This window comes from Oreochromis niloticus, unplaced genomic scaffold (genome assembly GCF_001858045.2).
Source record: "Oreochromis niloticus isolate F11D_XX unplaced genomic scaffold, O_niloticus_UMD_NMBU tig00002428_pilon, whole genome shotgun sequence".
Taxonomy (NCBI): Eukaryota; Metazoa; Chordata; class Actinopteri; order Cichliformes; family Cichlidae; genus Oreochromis; species Oreochromis niloticus.
Window position 1 is genome coordinate 220,409 of NW_020327639.1, and position 22,080 is coordinate 242,488.

At 45.6% G+C, this 22,080-nt stretch overlaps 1 protein-coding gene across 3 annotated transcripts; it reads left to right on the forward strand.

Annotated features, from left to right (window-relative positions):
- The first annotated feature begins 936 nt into the window (after positions 1–936).
- LOC112845021 (Na(+)/H(+) exchanger beta-like) lies at positions 937–9,514 on the forward strand. Of its 3 annotated transcripts, none has more exons than XM_025904546.1 (6): positions 937–2,687; positions 3,178–3,380; positions 6,638–6,708; positions 7,024–7,076; positions 8,351–8,518; positions 8,749–9,514. In XM_025904546.1, exons 1-6 carry the CDS (start codon positions 2,492–2,494, stop codon positions 8,790–8,792), a joined length of 735 nt encoding a protein of 244 aa, XP_025760331.1. In that variant the 5' UTR covers positions 937–2,491; the 3' UTR covers positions 8,793–9,514. The 3 variants fall into 3 exon arrangements, with proteins under 3 accessions (XP_025760331.1, XP_025760330.1, XP_025760332.1); XM_025904545.1 differs by having other exon boundaries at positions 8,807–9,514; XM_025904547.1 differs by lacking the exons at positions 937–2,687; positions 3,178–3,380 and adding an exon at positions 4,187–5,242 and having other exon boundaries at positions 8,807–9,514.
- Positions 9,515–22,080: the final 12,566 nt, after the last annotated feature.

Here is a 22,080-nt window from a genome sequence, read left to right on the forward strand (position 1 = left end):
AATAACACTCAATATTTAGTATTTACTGTTACTTATACGTATCTAGGTTGTTCTCTCTATGTTGTCTTATTTTCTTGTTGTTTGTTTTTTCTTTTCTTCTTTTAACAGGTGATCCAACGGATTTTCTCTGTATCTTCTTTTTTTCTTTTTCTTTGCCTGTCCCATTTGGTTCTTTAGCCGTCAGAATTGTTGTCTGAAGACCAACAAGGATACTAAATGGATTTATTTTGCCAAATGGATCATCATGGCATTGCCGTATTGGTCCATTTGATCAAACTTTGTTGTTATTATTTATTTTATTTTCAGTTGTTACAGATGGGACCGACATGACTGGGGGATAGGAAAGGGAGAAAGAAAGAGAGGAAGGAAAAGTAAAAACAGAAGGGAAAAGGGACAGCGAGAAAGGGCACTTACAAAGACAAAGAGAAAAAAAAAATCTCCTGGATCACCTGTTGAGAGAAAAAGAAGAGAAAACAAGCAAGAAAAACAAAAAAACAAAGCAACATACTAAACACAACACCATCACGTTAATCTAGCTAAGTGTGAACGGCAGTAAATACTAAATATTGAATGTTGTTGTGCAGCACGTAGGACAGACAGCGCACAATGTGCTTTGAAGTAGCAGCTAAGAAAGGTGTAGTTTATGTCTACGAACAGTGAGCACCCGTGTGCACACCTGTGTGGATCAGCGCGCTTGTATACAAAAGGTTTCCCCATGTAACGGTCTGCTAGAGGGTGTGGAAGGCCATAGCCCCGTCCCCCAGGGCATGAAGCAGGTATGGAGGAGATCCAGGCTCCAGACATCCAGAGGCCCCAGAGTGCGAGAGCCCAAGGAGGACCACCGGAGGGGCATCCGTGCCACCCTCCTGGGAAGGGCTGAGGAGATCCCCAGACGAGGGGTCACCCAGTAGCCACGGAGCAGAAGCCAGAGGGGGCTGCACCGGCGTGCCCGCCGGCTCTGCCGGCAGCCAGCTGTATCTTCTTTTACTGTTCCCCCTTCCCCTCTGTTTTCTCTCTCCCTTTCTTTCTTTCTCTTTCTCCCTTTAAGTATAATTGCCTGTCCAGTTTTTAATAACTTAAAATAAGATAAAATAAAAAACAATGATAATATAGAATAATCAAGTGGAACAATATGGGATTGGCATATTTTCTCCACTTGAAAAATTAAATCAGTAAAAAAAAGAAAAGAAAAAAAGACAATTATGTTTTGCATATACATTTAGGGAAATTATATTCTATAAATTCCCAGTAGTTTGCGAAACTAATCTAATCTAACGGCACCTGAACCAAGCCGGGATTTAGTGGCATGTATAGCATTTTCTGACACTATTTCATCAGCTCTTGTAGTATGTAGCAATCCATTTTCTGTTTACTTTCAGGCTGTTTAAGATTGCGGGTATTATTGATGTTCCTAACAGAGGTGCTGATGCAGTTAGTCAGGAATGATGGATATGTAGCTTCAAGGACAATCCCTTGCCCACAGCTATGTGTTGTCCCTCACCTTAAAATCTGAATTTGGTTTTCTGGATTACTGGTCTGTAAAGGAGGAATTTTATTGATGTGAATTCCTTTTATTATTCTGCAAAACCTAGAAAGAAAAAGTCAATGCAATGGTCCCTTGCTATAACGCGGTTCACCTTTGCAGTTTTGTGGATTTTGTTTAGCGCAAATTTGCATGGTTTTTTTTTTTTTTTTTTTTTTTTACAGCACATGTGTTCTTCATCCTGATTGGTTGTATCTCCTGTACAGTACAGAATGCATTCAGCTTGTCACATTTATTTAATTCGCCAGCAGTGTGATGCTGAAGTTGGTTTCATTCTATAATACTGGAGTTATTTTTCTACAAAAGTTTGAACTTTGAGAGTGTTTAAACGAGAGAAAAGTGTGAAAATGCCTGTCTGAGAAAAGTATATAATGTGTGTTGCGAGGTTTTTAAAAGCTTTAAAACATCTATAATAATTGTAAAACAAATAAACCTGGCTAGTTTGCGGATTTCACCTATTGTGGGTTATTTTTAGAACAACTCCCGGGATTAACGAGGGACCACTGTACTGAAAAGGAGAAAGAATGCTGACCAGTTGCTGTTGCTTATTGAGCATATTTTTAGGTTGTTTTTGGCCCTTTCTGACACAGAAAAATTGCATGAATAGATTAGAGTAGGTCGCTACCAGACAGGAATTGTAATATATCTTTATTTATTTTACCAAATAACTGTATCTGAGCTGTGTGTTTTTTGTTTTTTTAAAGTGGTCACTGTTGCTGCCAGCTCAAGTAAACTGGTACTAATTTTAACATACCATGGCTGTGTGTTACCTGTCTTTATTGTGGTCTATAATGTTGCCAACTGGATGTGAAATGGAAAAAAAAACCCATATTAATTGTATTCTGTATATTATATTACTATATATAATAATATTATTATATAATATATTTTTTAAAAATTCTATTTATTACCATTTCTCTTTCCAGGTTAATAGCATGCTGTTTTGTGATGAGACACTTTGTCCAGGCTAACATTTCCTGCGAGTCCGAAATGACTATAAAATATTTTTTGAATATGTGGAGCAGGTTTAATGAAAGCCTCATTTTTATTTTTGTGGGAGTGGTCACGGTTGCCGGACCTCAAGTCTGGAACTGGACCTTCATCACACTCACAGTAATTCTGTGTGTTGTTGCACGGGTCATAGGTCAGTCCTCCTGTATTTTTCCATGAATTTTTCTGTATGCATACTTACATACAATTACATACATACATACATACATACATACATACATACAAGTATTCACATACTTGTTAACCAAAAACTAGAACAGCTCTGAAGAGAAAGTTTGTTATTTCCCTGAAATCTTACGAGATTTTTTAAAGCTAAATTAAAGACCCACTGTTCACCCTATCCTATGTGTCTTAATTCTGTGCTTGTTAGTTTAGTTTTTAAATTGTATTGCTTTTATTTATTTATTTATCTTTTTTTTAATCTCAAATAACTGTTCAGCACCTTGTTTGAAAGTGTTTTACAGACAATGTTGTTATTATTATTGTTATTATTATTAGTAGTAGTAGTATTAAAATACTTTTTTTTCTTGCAATCTAAATACACTAGACATATTGCATTTAATCCTTTTTTACAACATCACTGACATACAAAACCTGACTCACTTGTACACTGTTCTTTCCAGCTGTTGTTGGTCTGACCTTTCTGACCAACAAATTTCATAGTGTCAAGCTGACCAAGGAGGATCAGTTCCTATTTGCCTGCAGTGGCCTGCGAGGTGCCGTTGCCTTCTTCCTCGCTTTCCTGCTGGAAACGGACCACTTTCCAGAGAGAGAAATTTTCGTCACTGCTATTATTACTGTGATTTTCTTTACCGTCTTTGTTCAGGTATGAGTAACCAAGAAGGCTAGGCAGCGCCTGTATCACCTCCGACAACTAAGGAAGTTCAGGGTCTCTCCAAAGATCCTCAGGATCTTCTATACAGGCGCTGTGGAGAGCATCCTCACACAGAACATGACAGCGTGGTTCGGAAACAGCTGTGTGAAGGACCAAAAGGCTCTCCAGAGAGTGATCCGTACAGCAGAACGCTGCTGCAGGATTGCTCTCCCCCCGCTTCAGGACACCTACACCAGGAGATGCCGGACTAGAGCAACGCAGATACTGAAGGACCCGTCCCATCCTGGCAACAAACTGTTCCAACTTCTACAATCTGGTAGAAGGTTCCGCATCATCCGGGCAAGGACAGAGAGACTCAAGAAGAGCTTCTATCCTCAAGCCATCCGGACCCTAAACCAACCCCCCCCCCCCCCCCCACACACACACACACACACACACCCGCCATCTCACATCATCTATAATTGACTGAGACTCTCCTCCAGACACTCAATTCCTTTAACTTCCTTTAACTTTAAATATGTTTATAGTGTCCATTCTGTAAAATAGTCAGATGTCTATTCATATTAATGTACAGAATTCACCTGCTGCTGCTTCTACTGCACATTCACCCAATGTATATACTATATATATATATTATAATGTTATTCCTCTACCCCCCCCCCATGTTTTTGCACATGTCGAGGATCGTGTCAGGATACATTTCACTGTGTGTTATACTTGTATAACTATGCATGTGACAAATAAAGAACCTTGAACCTTGAACCTTGAATTTATTTATTTATTTATTTATTAACCAGGAACCCCCCCACAAAACTTGTAAACAGTTGGAGTTAGGACTTTTTTTTCTTGAGGGTTACAAAGAATTTATCAGAACTTTTCATGAAAATGCATTGTATACTTAAACTTATTAGCTATACCAGTTCAACTGCTTGTTAATACAAATATAGTCAGTCAATCACATGGCAGCAACCCAGTGCATTTAAGGACTGGTCAAGCTGTAAAGTTGACCTTCAGAAGTTCATATCTAGCATCAGGATGATGGCTTAAGTGACTTTGAATGTCTCATGGGTGTCATTTCCAGACAAACTTGCTCTTAGCATTTCAGAATCAGCTGATTTTCCCCTATAGCCCTCTCTAAAGGTTACAGAGAATGGCCTGAAAAAGAGAAAATATCCAATAAACAGCCGTTCATGGGGCGAAAATGTCTTGTTGATGCCAGACGTGTAGGTTAGACATCACATCAGTTGTTATCACGATGTGTATTTCTGCCCACTCGTCTCCATCTCTCAGCAGCATTAATGCTGGTTTGCAAAAGATCTCCTTTTTGGTGATTATATTTGTATCTAATATATCATCTAGTTTCAATGTTTCCCTGTACTTGAATCGCCAGTGGTCACCAAGGAAGAATTTAGTCTATCTCAGAACAAATGTTGTTTTTTTTGCGACCATTCATGCATGCAGAGAATTAAACTTAAAAACACTTCATAGAACATATTTACAGAAGGAGGCTTATTACTTCCTCCCTTAGAAAAAAAGCCTATTTGATCAAACTAGTTGCTCAGCCTCAACTCATATTTTCTTTTCTCTGAACTCCTGTTTTTGAAAATGACATTTTTTGCTGTAGATGCGTACCCTAACACAACTGCAAGTGAGAAAATTCGTATATCAAATGCAAAAACTGTGCATAAGGAATAACAGATATTGGTTACCTGAAAGCTTGGTTCTTTAAGAAAGATAAATTCAAGATAAAGACACATATAGTGTTGCACCTATATTGTGTTTTGTTTATTTTAAGCACTGCGGTGCATCACTTAGCCACGTCTCCAGGTGGGATGTTAGGAAGGTTTTCAGAGGTAAGTTGGACCCAGGCACCCAGCAACTAAAATAAAACCCTGAAAACATATTCTCTCGCTTTAAACCAATTTTGATTTCGAACATATTTTGTTCATGCTGCTGGAATTACCACTTGAGCTTGGAGTCTGTAATTAGAAGCCTCTTTTACCTCCAAGGTTTAGTTTGTCTGTATCTGCATGAGCATCGGTATTTGGAAGTCTGACTTGTATGAAGTGAAAATCTTCATCATTTTATTTGTCAATAGGCGCTTGAGTGAGATTTCTCTTTTTGGGTTACACGTGTTTTCTCCTAGTGGCCATTATACTAGGAACTGATGTAAAAAACAGCGATTGTCAATTTACACTTACTCTTTTAGAGACCCGTACTACAATACTAACAGCATGTCTGGTATCTGTAATTTTTGATACTCTAGTTGTAAGTTATTAACCCAACTCAGAAAATTAGACTGCACATCAGCATGCACGCAATCTGGCATCTCCATTGTTTTTGCTGGTTTTTCTTTAGTTCCTGTGGAATCTGTGCCTATTCTATCTGTCTTTGGATTGCTGCACATCCTCACAACCACCTTTTGATTTTTACTTGTTGCATAATTGAGATGTGAGTTACATGAGAGCTCCCAGTACATTGCTGCTGGGATACATTTTTTGTGATGGCAGTGTTATCAGAATGTAAATGTCATGGCTAACAGGGCAAGCCATGTGGAATTTAATGAAGGACCCAAAATGCAGGCAGCTTTCAGATGCCAGTGAGTTTTATTAGGGAGGTGAAATAAACAGAAATGCAGTGAGCATGAAACAGGACCTGAGGATAACCTAAACTGGAGAAACTGTTAATTCTGTCAAATTAATCCTCTGGCTGCTGCTGGTCATATTTCAGAGATTTTGTTTTAACCTCACTTGTCTGCTGCTGTTTACGACAACGATGATGATGATGATGGCGGCCTAAACTCAGAGGGTGTTTTCACTGTGAGCAAATGTAACAGCAACAATGCAAGAATTACAAGATGTAACTGAGGATAGAGTGTAGTAGCTGAGTGAATGTAATGATGGTTACACGACTTATCATTAATTGTGCACTAAAGTGCAAATATTTTTGTCTTCCAGCGGTGTACTGTAGATAGAGGGACAAGAAATACAGAAACCTGCAATTGTGACTTTCATAAAACAAATTCGCTCTAAATCCAGCAAATGTGATCTGTTTCTCTGGACGCAATTTATAATAGATGGAGGGTTGCTCTCAAATATTACATCTTTGGACCACTCTGAGCCTTTCTGACTATATATGAGACCTCTTCACAGAGAGGACTGGGGTCAGCTGAGTCCAGAAAGTCTGATTCATTCTGGAGGACAATTTTAAGGCTCTTCAACAGCTCTTCTGGCTTTTTTCATCCCCAGGTCTTTCACCGTCTAGGCCTTCATATTGATGGTGTCTGTGGAGACAATGGGCATCACCACAGGATGGACAAGTATGCCATTTAAAGAGAATCAATCTGACTCAACATTATCAATTGTATAACTCAGAAATAGCTAACTATAACAAACTATAACAATATTTGTCACATATTACTTGTATGTATCGACTAGTTGGAAATATTTGCTCTTTTTTTTTTAACTTCAATTGTTAATTATCAAAATTGAAATTGTTTAACTTGGACTCTTCTTCATCTAATTACAACATATTTATCTATGTTTATAAATGCTGAAATGTTGTTGCCAGTAATTAATTCCTATATTTCTCTCTTTGTCTCTGTCTTCATTTTTTTGCCCCGTCTTCTTCTCAGACTGAAGCAATTCAGTGACCGCTACTTGAAGAAGTGGCTGATTGTAGGTGAAGGTAAGATGGAGGAGTGGGTGGAAAGTGGAGGGGAAACCCGAGGTGCCTTCTGCTTAGGGCTGTTCGATATAACGATATATATCGGATGACGATATAAAAACGTCTATCGTTTCATTTTACGCTATCGTTTGTTTCGTGGTGTCGCAAAATAAACTGTTTACGGCAATATTTTTTCATTATTTTGATGGTCACTGTAGTGGCTATATTAATTTCTTAAAGATCTCTCTTTCTCTTATACTTAATATAACCACACTACAGACGGACAAGTGCTTGTTTTTATGCGTTGTCGTTAGCAACAATGACGATAAAACCACCTCTTGTCCGCTTGTTTATTTTCCACGTAAACCTTTCACAATAAAGCTCAAGATCCTGTTGAGACTTTTCAAAATAAACTGAATCACGTGAAAGATGCAGAGTATTTACGGATGAGAAGCAAAAAAGAGCCGTCAGGTGCTAAAAAATAAACCTTAGACTCAAACGTTAGAACAGGCTTTTCCCCGCAGCACGCTGTGTAATAAATACTCACAAAGAAAACGGCGGCCGTTACAACCTATGTCTAAAAATGTATCGTTTCATGCATCAGTTAAAACACTCGACTCCAGGTACGCGACGCCCAGCTGGAAACACTTCACGCAAGTCGAGCTGCCCGACATTCACAGAATTTACAGAAAATGTTACATTTTTGTGATTTATATCGTTATCGGACGATAGATGTCTTAATATCGGGATATGAGATTTTGGTCATATCGCACAGCCCTACTTCTGCTGTGCCTTCCACTGTTTCCATGCAGTAAGTACTAAACAGCATCTTGCTCAAAGTCATTTTTGTCCTAATGGTTTTTAGTGTTGGGAACACCATATCAGGCCTACTGCTCACTACATCATACAACAGTATGCCTGATATGATGGTGCAATACGTAACCACAGAAAAAAAGTTGGCAGGCTTAAATTTCACTGATATCATGAACATGAGACACGCACACACAAACAAACATATGACCATATATATGCTCATTCTCTGTGCTTTTGTACCTAATAAATAAAAATAATAGGTTAAAATTTCTTTTTAAAACTTACAATTATCTTTTGAGTTTGCACATAGCCAAAAGGTGGGAAGACTGATGAGGCACAGATAGCTCATGCTTAAATGACCACTGATTACAGATCCTTTGCTGATACTTTTGTATAAACAGAGCTTTTCTCTCTTGTTTTACATGTTCCAAGTATTAAGGAGTGATAGTTTGTTTTGTTTCTTCTTCCTGCGTTATTGTCAGGAACATCCAACCCAGGAAGTGGCCTATTACCAAGCCTGGAGCAGAGGGAGCCAGTCAACAGCTGTCTCAAGGACAGTATGACGAGATCCATAATTTTCTACAGAATTCATGGATTCTGCTTCAGAGGACACGGCACTTTGCTTAGAAATGAACATTTAGTCTTTATTGGTATGTTCATTTCTCATTTGTAGTAAAAATTGCCTTTGTTTCACTGGAAGTTAAGCATTTCATAATAAGTATCGATTGGTACTCATAGGGGATAACCTATTTATTGATTTTTGAGATACACTTGGAGTTAAAATAGTTAGTTCTGCTCATTCTTTTACAGGACGCAAAATCAATTTAGTTTGGTAAGGAATTTTATTACAGTACTGAACATAAGCTGTGTAAATGTGCAGTGATGCTAGGGCACAGAGTCCCTCTACCAGTCATCCAGTCCTAATTGCCTTCATCCAGGAGGACACTCCAGGACCCAGTTCAGCAGTGGGCCACCAAATGCAGGATCAGGATGAGCAGGAGGATGAGGGTCAGCTGGAGCCAAGAGTAGGGGAAAAAAACGCAAAGTTCTTTAAATAATAATCATTGTACATAGCTGAACTTTATTTGAATTATTTGTTTGAAACTATGTACAACATAAAATATAAAAAGTTCTGTAAAAAAAAAATCATTGTAAACACTTAAACGTTGTTGTCATATGGACCTGGTTTAGGTTTAAGCAGTCGAATGTTCAGCAGAAAAATATCACCTGCAAGTAATGCCAGGTGACAGTAATACCAAAGAGAGGGAATACAAGTAATTTGTTTTATGAATATGAGAGAAACCAAAAAACTGCACCCTTCACAAATGCACAGTCAGTCAAATGGAAAGAAAAAAGGTGGCCCTACACACCCAGCAGACTGATATTTTCCTAGCCCTTCTCAAAGGCACTCCGTATAGGAAAACGAATCAGCCGTGGGTTCATATGACAAATGCCATTACCGTATACGTGTGTAAGGACATGGTGCCGTTTCTTACAGTAGAGGAAAAGCAGCTTTAAGAAAAATGATTAAGCTACTCGATCTATGTTACGAGGTACCCAGCTATGGAACGGCAGGACTGATATGATCAATTAATTAAATACATCATTAAAAAATTAAATGTGTCAATAATTAATTAAAATTGGAAGTAATGAATTAAATAAATATTTATGACACATTTAATTAATTAGTTATTTATTTCACATTTTAATTATTTGACACATTTAATTAATTATTTAGTGATATATTTATTTAAATCATTTTGGCACTTTTGTCCCCTTCAGCTCTCACCCTGAAACACTTTTAATATTGTCTGGTTAAATTGTCAACACAGAACATGTTTGCAAAAGTGCTCCGTACATGCTGCTCACATGTCAGCTGTTTAACACCTGCTGCTAATTCAAGAAACACGCCCACGTTACCTGGTGATAGTCACAGTTTAACTGGGAAGCCAGTTAGTTATTCAACTGTATTCTAAGCACCAGCTGTCTGTTAGAATTTTCAGTTTAAAAATAAAAATGAGGTTAACATATGATTTGTGTGAGGGTTTTTTTTTTTTTATGTTACTGTTTCAGTCATGTTATGTTTAACTGTCAAAGGCTTGTTAGAAACTGTGAAACACATTGTGCAGACTTCTGGATGTTAGAAGAAAACTAATACTGCTCATGAATGGCAGGAAGGTGTCCTTTCAGTAAGAGCCAACTTATTGGTGTACCCTTATGATTAATATTCACAATAAAAATATCAGTCAAACGTCATGAAGTCTGTATTTTTTTTTTCATGGTGTCTAACAAGCCTGGTAAAGTTAAACCTAACAGTACGTGACGGAAACACAGTGTTTCTGTCAGACATCTCTGAAATCACTGAAGCACTTTTGCAAAGAGGCTCCATCTTGACAAACCGACCAGATGTCGGAACATTAAACCCTCTACATTCTCGGCTAAAAAAAAATATTAAAACTGTATTTGGTGACATACAAAAAGGGTTTTTCAAAGTACAGTTCCGTTAGTTTCCACATGGTGGTTGTTGGCGTTGAGAAATTACTTCCAAAGCAACGTTTTTGACTTGATCAGCGTTAACCCCTCCCCTTGAGTTTGATGGGTGAGGCTGACAGATAAAATTAATTCAGAGCTGAAGATGTCAAGTCTGTCAAAATGAATTAATTAAATAAACCAATGTAAGGGTCAATAATTAATTAAAATGTGAAATAAATAAATAAATGTGTCAATAATTAATTAAATGTGTCATAAATATGTATTTAATTGATTATTTCCTATTTTAATTAATTATTGCAACATTTAACTAATTATTTAATGGCATATTTAATTAATTCATTATGACAGTCCTTGCAGTCCATAGACCCAGCCGCAAACATTTTAGCTGAACTGAAAAGCTCAAAGCTGATTTAAAAATTTTTTTTAAATGTTTTGCACAATAAATGTTCTTAACCCTTGTGCGGCCTGGACCAAAAAAAAAAAAACAAAAGGGAGGGGGGGTCACGCAGACCCCGGCAGCGCAGACCCAGGTCTCGTCGCGAAACAGGGCCCCGGCTTGGGGTGGGGGCGGATGGGGGTCAGGTGGACCCCCAGCTATAGCGGGTCTTGTCACAGCGTCGGACAAAGGCACCTAATCGGCTGTAACCCTCCATCGATCGGGTAAGTTACGATGGCAAACCTTGGGGTCTGGAGGGACCCCCAAGCGCCAAGGCAACAACTCTCAACTTCACATCATCATCTTCATCATCATCATCATCGTCGTCTCCTTCTCGAGAGTGTTCGCGTAAACCGGCCTCAGTGAGGACCTCGGGCGCTCTGTGTTCCGTGGGTACTCTGTGACCCCTTAGTAATGGTGATGGGGTATTTCGCAACCCCAATGCACATTCGTAAGTTACAATGACAAACACTGGGGTCTGGAGGGACCCCGAACTGCCAGAGGAAACAACTCTCAACTTCCCATCATCATCATCATCATCATCATCATGATCATCTCCTTCTTGGCAGTGGTCGCGTAAACCGCCCTAGGTGAGGACCTGGGACTCTCCCTGCCTCCTAGTCCTCCTACCTCCTTCCTCTTGGTTCTCCTGCGCCTCGCTGTGGGATGCTTAGCTTTGCAGAGGGCAGTGTTCGCATAAACCAGCCTAAGTGAGGACCTGGGACGCCTCCTGCATCCCAGTCCTCCTACCTCCTGCTCTTCGCAGGGTAGGGCTTAGCCTTACGGGCCCCGGGTTACGCGTAAACCGGCCTAAGTGAGGACCTCGGACTTTCCATGCCTGCTGGTCCTCCTTCCTCCTTCTGCTCCATTCTCCTGCTCCTCGAAGGCGAGCACCTTGCCGGATGGGCCCCGGTTTACGCATAAACCGGCCTAAGTGAGGACTGGGGTAGCTCTCTACTCTGTGGGTACTCTGTGACCCCTTAGTAATGGCGATGGGGTATTTCGCAACCCCAATGCACGTTCGTAAGTTACGATGGGAAACACTGGGGTCTGGAGGGACCCCCAAGCGCCACGGCAACAACTCTCAACTTCATATCATCATCTTCATCATCATCATCATCATCATCGTCTCCTTCTCGGCAGTGTTCGCGTAAACCAGCCTCAGTGAGGACCTCGGACTCTCTCTGCCTCCCTCTCCTTTTTCCTCCTTCTGCTCCGTTCTTCTACACCTCGCAGGCCAGCACTTAGCCGGATGGGCCCCGAGTTACACGTAAACAGGCCTAAGTCGGGACCTCGGGCGCTCTGTGTTCCGTGGGTAATGTGTGACCCTTTAGGAATCGCGATGGGGTATTTCGCAACCCAAATGCACATTCGTAAGTTACAATGGCAAACACTGGGGTCTGGAGGGACCCCGAACGGCCGGAGGAAACAACTCTCAACTTCACATCATCATCATCATCATCATCGTCTCCTTCTCGGCAGTGTTCGCGTAAACGGACCTAAGTGAGGACCGGGGATGCCTTCTACTCCGCGATTACTAAGGGGTCAAAGTGTTCCCATGATGGGGTATTTCACAACCCCAATGCACATTCGTAAGTTACGATGGCAAACCTTTGGGTCTGGCGGACCCCCAAAACACTATGGCAACATCTCTCAACTTCACATCATCATCATCATCATCATCATCGTCTCCTTCTCGAGAGTGTTCGCGTAAACCAGCCTAAGTGAGGACCTCGGACTCTCCTTGCCTCCCCGTCCTCCTTCCTCCTTCTGCTCTGTTCTCCTGCTCCTCACAGACGAGCGCTTAGCTGAATGGGCCCCGGGTTACGCGTAAACCGTTGTAAGTGAGGACCTCGGACTCTCTCTGACTCCCTGTCCTCTTTCCTCCTTCTGCTCCGTTCTCCTGCGCCTCGCAGGTGAGCGCTTAGCCAGATGGCCCCGAGTTACGCGTAAATAGGCCTAAGCGGGGAACTCAGGCGCTCTGTGTTCCATGGGTAATGTGTGACCCTTTAGGAATCGCGATGGGGTATTTCGCAACCCCAATGCACATTCGTAAGTTACAATGGCAAACACTGGGGTCTGGAGGGACCCCGAACGGCCGGAGGAAACAACTCTCAACTTCACATCATCATCATCATCATCATCATCATCGTCTCCTTCTCGGCAGTTTTCGTGTAAACGGGCCTAAGTGAGGACCGGGGGTGCTTTCTACTCCGCGATTACTAAGTGGTCAAAGTGTACCCACCATGGGGTATTTCGCAACCCCAATGCATATTCGTAAGTTACGATGGCAAACACTGGGGTCTGGAGGGACCCCCAAGCGCCACGGCAACAACTCTCAACTTCATATCATCATCTTCATCATCATCATCATCATCATCGTCTCCTTCTCGGCAGTGTTCGCGTAAACCAGCCTCAGTGAGGACCTCGGACTCTCTCTGCCTCCCTCTCCTTTTTCCTCCTTCTGCTCCGTTCTTCTGCACCTCGCAGGCCAGCGCTTAGCCGGATGGGCCCCGAGTTACACGTAAACAGGCCTAAGTCGGGACCTCGGGCGCTCTGTGTTCCGTGGGTAATGTGTGACCCTTTAGGAATCGCGATGGGGTATTTCGCAACCCAAATGCACATTCGTAAGTTACAATGGCAAACACTGGGGTCTGGAGGGACCCCGAACGGCCGGAGGAAACAACTCTCAACTTCACATCATCATCATCATCATCATCGTCTCCTTCTCGGCAGTGTTCGCGTAAACGGACCTAAGTGAGGACCGGGGATGCCTTCTACTCCGCGATTACTAAGGGGTCAAAGTGTTCCCATGATGGGGTATTTCACAACCCCAATGCACATTCGTAAGTTACGATGGCAAACCTTTGGGTCTGGCGGACCCCCAAAACACTATGGCAACATCTCTCAACTTCACATCATCATCATCATCATCATCATCATCGTCTCCTTCTCGAGAGTGTTCGCGTAAACCAGCCTAAGTGAGGACCTCGGACTCTCCTTGCCTCCCCGTCCTCCTTCCTCCTTCTGCTCTGTTCTCCTGCTCCTCACAGACGAGCGCTTAGCTGAATGGGCCCCGGGTTACGCGTAAACCGTTGTAAGTGAGGACCTCGGACTCTCTCTGACTCCCTGTCCTCTTTCCTCCTTCTGCTCCGTTCTCCTGCGCCTCGCAGGTGAGCGCTTAGCCAGATGGCCCCGAGTTACGCGTAAATAGGCCTAAGCGGGGAACTCAGGCGCTCTGTGTTCCATGGGTAATGTGTGACCCTTTAGGAATCGCGATGGGGTATTTCGCAACCCCAATGCACATTCGTAAGTTACAATGGCAAACACTGGGGTCTGGAGGGACCCCGAACGGCCGGAGGAAACAACTCTCAACTTCACATCATCATCATCATCATCATCATCATCGTCTCCTTCTCGGCAGTTTTCGTGTAAACGGGCCTAAGTGAGGACCGGGGGTGCTTTCTACTCCGCGATTACTAAGTGGTCAAAGTGTACCCACCATGGGGTATTTCGCAACCTCAATGCACATTCGTAAGTTACGATGGCAAACACTGGGGTCTGGAGGGACCCCGAACGGCCGGAGTAAACAACTCTCAACTTCACATCATCATCATCATCATCATCGTCTCCTTCTCGGCAGTGTTCGCGTAAACGGGCCTAAGTGAGGACCGGGGGTGCTTTCTACTCCGCGATTACTAAGTGGTCAAAGTGTACCCACCATGGGGTATTTCGCAACCTCAATGCACATTCGTAAGTTACGATGGAAAACACTGCGGTCTGGAGGGACCCCGAACGGCCGGAGGAAACAACTCTCAACTTCACATCATCATCATCATCATCATCATCTTCTCCTTCTCGGTTGTGTTCGCGTAAACCGACCTAAGCAAGGACCTCGGACTCCTCCTGCCTCAGCATCCTCCTTTCTCCTTCTCCTCGGTTCTCCTGCGCTTCGCTGTCCGACGCTTAGCTTTGCAGAGGGCAGTGTTCGCGTAAACCGGCTTCCATGAGGGCCTCGGACTCCCCCTGTATCCTTATCCTCCTACCTCCTGCTGCTCTGTTCTCCTGCTCCTCGAAGGCGAGCACTTAGCTGGATGGGCTCCGGGTTACGCGTAAACCGGCCTAAGCGGGGAACTTGAACTCTCCCTGCCTCCTGGTCCTCCTACCTCCTTCTGTTCCGTTCTCCTGCTCCTCGCAGGCAGGCGCCTAGCTGGTGGGCCCCGGGTTACGCGTAAACCGGCCTTCGCGAGGACTGGGGGTGCGTTGAACTCTGTGGGTACACTGTGACCCCTTTGTAATCGCGATGGGGTATTTCGCAACCCCCAATGCACATTAGTAAGTTACGATGGCAAACACTGGGGTCTGGAGGGACCCCGAACCGCCGGAGGAAACAACTCTCAACTTCACATCATCATCATCATCATCATCATCATCGTCGTCTCCTTCTCGGCAGTGTTCGCGTAAACGGGCCTAAGTGAGGACCTCGGACTCTCCCTGCCTCAGCGTCCTCCTTCCTCCTTCTGCTCCGTTCTCCTCCTCCTCGCAGGCGAGCGCCTAGCCGGATGGGTTCAAGGTTACGCGAAAACGGCCCTAAGTGAGGACCTTGGACTCTCCCTGCCTCCAAGTCCTCCTTCCTCCTGCTGCTCCGTTCTCCTGCTCCTCACAGGCGAGCGCTTAGCGTGATGGGCCTCGGGTTAGGCGTAAACCGGCCTTCGAGAGGAGCAGGGATGTTCTCTACTCCACGTTTACTATGGGGTCAAAGCGTACCCACGATGGGGTATTTCGCAACCCCAATACACATTCGTAAGTTACGATTGCAAACACTGGGGTCTGGAGGGACCCCGAACCGCCGGAGGAAACAACTCTCAACTTCACATCATCATCATCATCATCGTCTCGTTTTCGACAGTGTTCACGTAAACGGATCTCAGTGAGGACCTCGGACTCTCCCTGCCTCAGCGTCCTCCTTCCTCCTTCTGCTCCGTTCTCCTCCTCCTCGCAGGCGAGCGCCTAGCCGGATGGGTTCAAGGTTACGCGAAAACGGCCCTAAGTGAGGACCTCGGACTCTCCCTGCCTCCAAGTCCTCCTTCCTCCTGCTGCTCCGTTCTCCTGCTCCTCACAGGCGAGCGCTTAGCGTGATGGGCCTCGGGTTAGGCGTAAACCGGCCTTCGAGAGGAGCAGGGATGTTCTCTACTCCACGTTTACTATGGGGTCAAAGCGTACCCACGATGGGGTATTTCACAACCCCAATACACATTCGTAAGTTACGATTGCAAACACTGGGGTCTGGAGGGACCCCGAACCGCCATTCGTAAGTTACGATGGCAAACACTGGGGTCCGGAGGGACCCCGAACCGCCGAAGGAAACAACTCTCAACTTCACATCATCATCATCATCATCATCATCGTCGTCTCCTTCTCGGCAGTGTTCGCGTAAACGGCCCTAAGTGAGGACCTCGGACTCTCCCTGCCTCCACGTCCTCATTCCTCCTTCTGTTCCGTTCTCCTGCTCCTCACAGGGGAGCGTTTAGCTGGATGGGCCTCGGGTTACGCGTAAAACGGCCTTCGAGAGTAGCAGGGATGTTCTCTACTCCATGATTACTATGGGGTTAAAGCGTACCCACGATGGGGTATTTCGCAACCCCAATACAGATTCGTAAGTTACAATTGCAAACACTGGCGTCTGGAGGGACCCCGAACCGCCATTCGTAAGGTACGATGGCAAACACTGGCGTCCGGAGGGACCCCGAACCGCCGTGGGAAACAACTCTCAACTTCACATCATCATCATCATCATCATCGTCGTCTCCTTCTCGGCAGTGTTCGCGTAAACGGCCCTAAGTGAGGACCTCAGACTCTCCCTGCCTCCAAGTCCTCCTTCCTCCTTCTGTTCCGTTCTCCTGCTCGTCACAGGGGAGCGTTTAGCCGGATGGGCCTCGGGTTACGCGTAAACCGGCCTTCGAGAGGAGCAGGGATGTTCTCCACTCCACGATTACTATGGGGTCAAAGCGTACCCACGATGGGGTATTTTGCAACCCCAATACACATTCGTAAGTTACGATTGCAAACACTGGGGTATGGAGGGACCCCGAACCGCCATTCGTAAGTTACGATGGCAAACACTGGGGTCCGGAGGGACCCCGAACCGCCGGAGGAAACAATTCTCAACTTTAGATCGTCATCATCATCATCATCATCATCATCATCGTCGTCGTCTCCTTCTCGGCAGTGTTTGCGTAAACCGGCCTAAGTGAGGACCTCGGACTCTCTTTGCCTCCTAGTCCTGCGACCTCCTTCTGTTCCATTCTCCTGCTCCTCGCAGGTGAGCGCTTTGCCAGATGGGCCTTGGGTTACGCGTAAATGGGCCTGAGTGAGGACCTCGGGCTCTCCGTTGCTCCTCGTCTGCCTTGCTCCTTCTCCATCGTTCTCCTGCGCCTCGCTAGTGAAAGAGCAGCTGTTTGGTCTGCCTATTACGCGAACACCGCCCTCCGTTTGGACCTCAGGCTCTCCGTGCCTCCTCGTCCTCCTTGCTCCCTCTACATCCTTGTCCCGCTCCTCGCTAGAGTACGCTTAGGTTTGCAGAGGGTGGGTTTCGCGAACACCCTCTTCGGTGAAGACCTTGGGATCTCCGTTGCTCCCCGTCTTCCTTGCCCCTTCTACATTACTCTCAAGTGCCTCGCTAGTGAAAGAGCAGCTGTTTGGCCTGCCTATTACGCGAACACCATCCTCCGTTTGGACTTCAGACACTCCTTGCCTCCTCCTCATCCTTGCTCCCTCTACATCATTCAGATGCTCCTCGCTAGCGTACGCTTAGGTCTCCGGAGGGCCGGTTTCGCGAACACCCCCCTTCGGTGAGGACCTCGGGCTTTCCGTGCCTCCGTGTCCTCCTTGCTTTGTCTCCATCATTCTCAAGTGCCTCGCTAGTGAAAGCGCAGCTGTTTGGCCTGCCCATTACGCGAACACCGCCCTCTGTTTATGCTCCTCGCTAGCATACGCTTATGTCTGCGGAGAGCCGGTTTCGCGAACACCCCCTTTGGTGAGGACCTCGGGATCTCCGTTGCTCCGCGTCCTCCTTGCTCCTTCTCCTTCGTTCTCATGCGCCTCGCTAGTGAAAGAGAAGCTGTTTGGCCTGCCTAGTACACGAACACCGCCCTCGGTTTATGCTCCTTGTGAGAGTAGGCTGAGGTCTGCGGAGGGCCTATTACGCGAACACCGCCCTCCAGTTGGACCTCGGGCTCTCCGTTGCTCCTCGTCCTCCTTGCTCCCTCTACATCCTTCTCAAGCGCCTCGCTAGTGAAAGCGCAGCTGTTTGGCCTGCCCATTACGCGAACACCGCCCTCCGTTTATGCTCCTCGCGAGCGTACGCTTAGGTCTGCGGATGGCCAGTTTCGCGAACACCACCCTCTAGTTGGACCTCGGGCTCTCCGTTGTTCCTCGTCCTCCTTGCTCCTTCTCCTTCGTTCTCATGCACCTCGCTAGTGAAAGAGAAGCTGTTTGGCCTTCCTATTACGCGAACACCGCCCTCCAGTTGGATCTCGGGCTCTCCGTTGCTCCTCGTCCTCCTCGCTCCCTCTACATCGTTCTCAAGCGCCTCGCTAGTAAAAGAGAAGCTGTTTGGCCTTCCTATTACGCGAACACCGCCCTCCAGTTGGATCTCGGGCTCTCCGTTGCTCCTCGTCCTCCTCGCTCCCTCTACATCGTTCTCAAGCGCCTCGCTAGTAAAAGAGAAGCTGTTTGGCCTGCCCATTACGCGAACACCGCCCTCCGTTTATGCTCCTCGCTAGCGTACGCTTATGTCTGCGGAGGGCCGGTTTCTTGAACACCGCCTTCGGTGAGGACCTCTGGATCTCCTTTGCTCCTCGTCCTCCCTGCTCCCTCTCCTTTGTTCTCATGCGCCTCGCTAGTGAAAGAGAAGCTGTTTGGCCTGCCTATTACGCGAACACTGCCCTCCAGTTGGACCTCGGGCTCTCCATGCCTCCTCGTCCTCCTCGCTCCCTCTACATCGTTCCCCTGCGCCTCGCTAGTGAAAGAGAAGCTGTTTGGCCTGCCTATTACGCGAACACCGCCCTCCATTTGGACCTCGGGCTCTCCGTGCCTCCGTGTCCTCCTTGCTTTCTCTCCATCATTCTCAAGTGCCTCGCTAGTGAAAGCGCAGCTGTTTGGCCTGCCCATTACGCGAACACCGCCCTCCGTTTATGCTCCTCTCTAGCGTACGCTTATGTCTGCGGAGGGCCGGTTTCGCGAACACACCCTTCGGTGAGGACCTCGGGATCTCCGTTGCTCCTCGTCCTCCTTGCTCCTTCTCCTTCGTTGTCATGCGCCCCGCTAGTGAAAGAGAAGCTGTTTGGCCTTCCTATTACGCGAACACTGCCCTCCAGTTGGACCTCGGGCTCTCCGTTGCTCCTCGTCCTCCTTGCTCCCTCTACATCGTTCTCAAGTGCCTCGCTAGTGAAAGCGAAGCTGTTTTGCCTGCCTATTACGTGAACACCGCCCTCCAGTTGGACCTCGGGCTCTCTGTGTCTCCTCCTCCTCCTTGCTCCCTCTCATTGTTCTCAAGTGCCTCGCTAGTGAAAAAGCAGCCGTTTGGCCTACCCATTACGTGAACATGGCCCTCCGTTTATGCTCCTCGTGAGCGTACGCTTAGGCCTGCGGATGGCCGGTTTCGCGAACACCGCCCTCTAGTTGGACCTCGGGCTCTCCGTTGCTCCTCGTACTCCTTACTCCCTCTACATCTTTCTCAAGCGCCTCGCTAGTGAAAGAGCAGCTCTGTGGCCTGCCTACTACGCGAACACCGCCCTCCGTTTGGACTTCAGACACTCCTTGCCTCCTCCTCATCCTTGCTCAATCTACATCGTTCTCAAGTGCCTCGGTAGCGTACGCTTAGGTCTGCGGAGGGCGGGTTACGCGAACACCACCATCTTTGAGGAACCCAGTACCTCCTACACACACACACACACACACACACACACACACACACACACAGGAGGCAGTGAGGAGGAGAAGGAGGTTGTTGCTACACCTGCGTCGCGAAACCAGGGCTCATTGTGTGCGCGCCCGGAGTAGCTACGGGGAAACATGTGGGACAACCGACCAGTTTGGGGTCATGGTTTATTCAACGCGTATTTTCAGTGTGGTTTAACTTGGTAATCTGATCTGAAAGACTTTCCCTGAATGTGCCTTAATTTCACCTCTTTTTCCTTTCTCCTTTTCTTAGCTTACTGAAAATGTTGGCGACCAAAGGCCGGATTCAGGGACGTGTGCTGCTTGTGCTACTCGCGTTACGTGGGCAAACTGCTCGCTGTCATCATCGATACAAAGGTAAAGTGCAATCCCAGGGTTGTGTGCTGCTTGTGGTACTCGCTTTATGTAGACAAACTGCTTGCTGTCAACATCGATACAAAGATAACAAAAGAATAGCCTAGTGTAACGTAGTGTTTCATGTTTTGTTTTGTTTTTTTCTAGAATGATTCAAATGTAACCATCGTTTCCCCAACCCCGCAGGCTCTGCGACCCGTGAAGAACTGAGACTCCTTCTGGTCAGTAAAACAGGCTCGAGAAAGAGTGCGTCCGGAAACACCATCCTGGGGGATGCGTACGCTTTCAAAGAGGACGTTTCGCCCGAGTCTCTCACCGACAGCTGTCTCAGAAAACAGGCAGAGGGCGACAAACTGGTGGGAGAGGATGTGGTGAAAATCGGCCAGCTGCGGCTGGTCACAGAGTGTTACAAAGGAGATTACTGAGATTCGTTTGTAACAAAAGGCTGATTCTTTCAATGCACGCATCCTACGGTGAGATTTATATCATGTATTCACAGCCACCAGAGGCGCTGTACAGCACCGAGCGCCTGAAACACAGACAGTTTGTTGATATTGTAATCAAAAATACAGCCCTGGGGGGAGGGGGGGCGTTTTAAAAACGCACCCCCCCATTGCGCATGTCCCTAAAATGGTATGCCGGATAGGTCGTCATTTCCCTCTGTGGCTGCCACTCCCATTTCAATTTTTCTCCTAGTTTCGGGCAGGCTCTATGACGTTCGTCCACAGGAGGCGCTGTACAGCACCGAGCGCCTGAAACACGGACAGTTTGTTGATATTTTTTTAATGTAAACCTTCTTTTTTTCATGTAAACCTGTTCTTGACATATCTACTGAGATTCGTTTGTCTTGAAAGGCTGATTCAACCCCGTTGTTGACTTTTATTTTGCCTTCCAGATTGCCTCAGTTGTATCGTGAGTGTAATTTCAAATAAAATAAAATAAAACTCAGAAGCATCTGTGTGTTGTATTCTTCTTCTTCTTTTCTTCTTCTTCTCATTATTATTATTATTATTATTATTATTATTATCATTATCATTATTATTATTATTATTGTGATTATGCTTCATTTTCATGTACTGGGGTATCAATGACCCCCATGGTGCCGCAGCAGCTTCTGTGCGTGGTCCCCAAGTGCTACGTTTTCTTTCCCGATCCCCTGACGAACCCATTAGAATCGCTCTGGGGCACTCTTCGACCCCAAATGATCGTTCTGGTTTTTTTTAACATTTTCATTCACCGGTCTCTACTGAGGGTGGGGTACTCTGGGACCCCCGGGGTCTGGGGCTGCCCCGAAGGGAAGCATGAGGGTTAACATTTTCATTCACCGGTCTCTACTGAGGGTGGGGTACTCTGAGACCCCCGGGGTCTGGGGCTGCCCCGAAGGGGAGCATGAGGGTTAAGGGGTGGGTGTCAGCAGAGTCTTTGTTAGAACATTTATGTATTTATTTATTTATTTTTAGAAAGAGGGGCAATACATATTAATGAACATTTTAACAAATGTAAATATGCCAGATTATAGCCTTGGGCTAATTTCCATCTGCAGACCCTCTGGCAGGTTGGTGTTAAACACAAGTTAGTAAAAACATACAGAGACACTATTTACAGGTCATGTGACAAGGACAAAAACAGTCATCACATTATATTAGAACAAACAATGACAAGTAGAGTGGACACAGAGGACAGTATAGATAACAATAACGGAAACACATCAATTATATTGCGCAAATCCCAGTATTGCACATGCCCTGACTGTCGTGATATTGCGTTCACCCATTGCACTAACAGTTGTTTCTCTTTTTGTAATACACTAACTCTTTTTCCCGTCCAATATAAAGCATGATTATTAAACATGATCACATGTTTGTGTGTCCCTCAGCCGCCCTTTTAAGTGACTCTTAAAGATGGGTAGACTTGTACTTTCCCTCACTGACAGTGGAAGACTATTCCAGAAGCTCACTCCCTGATATG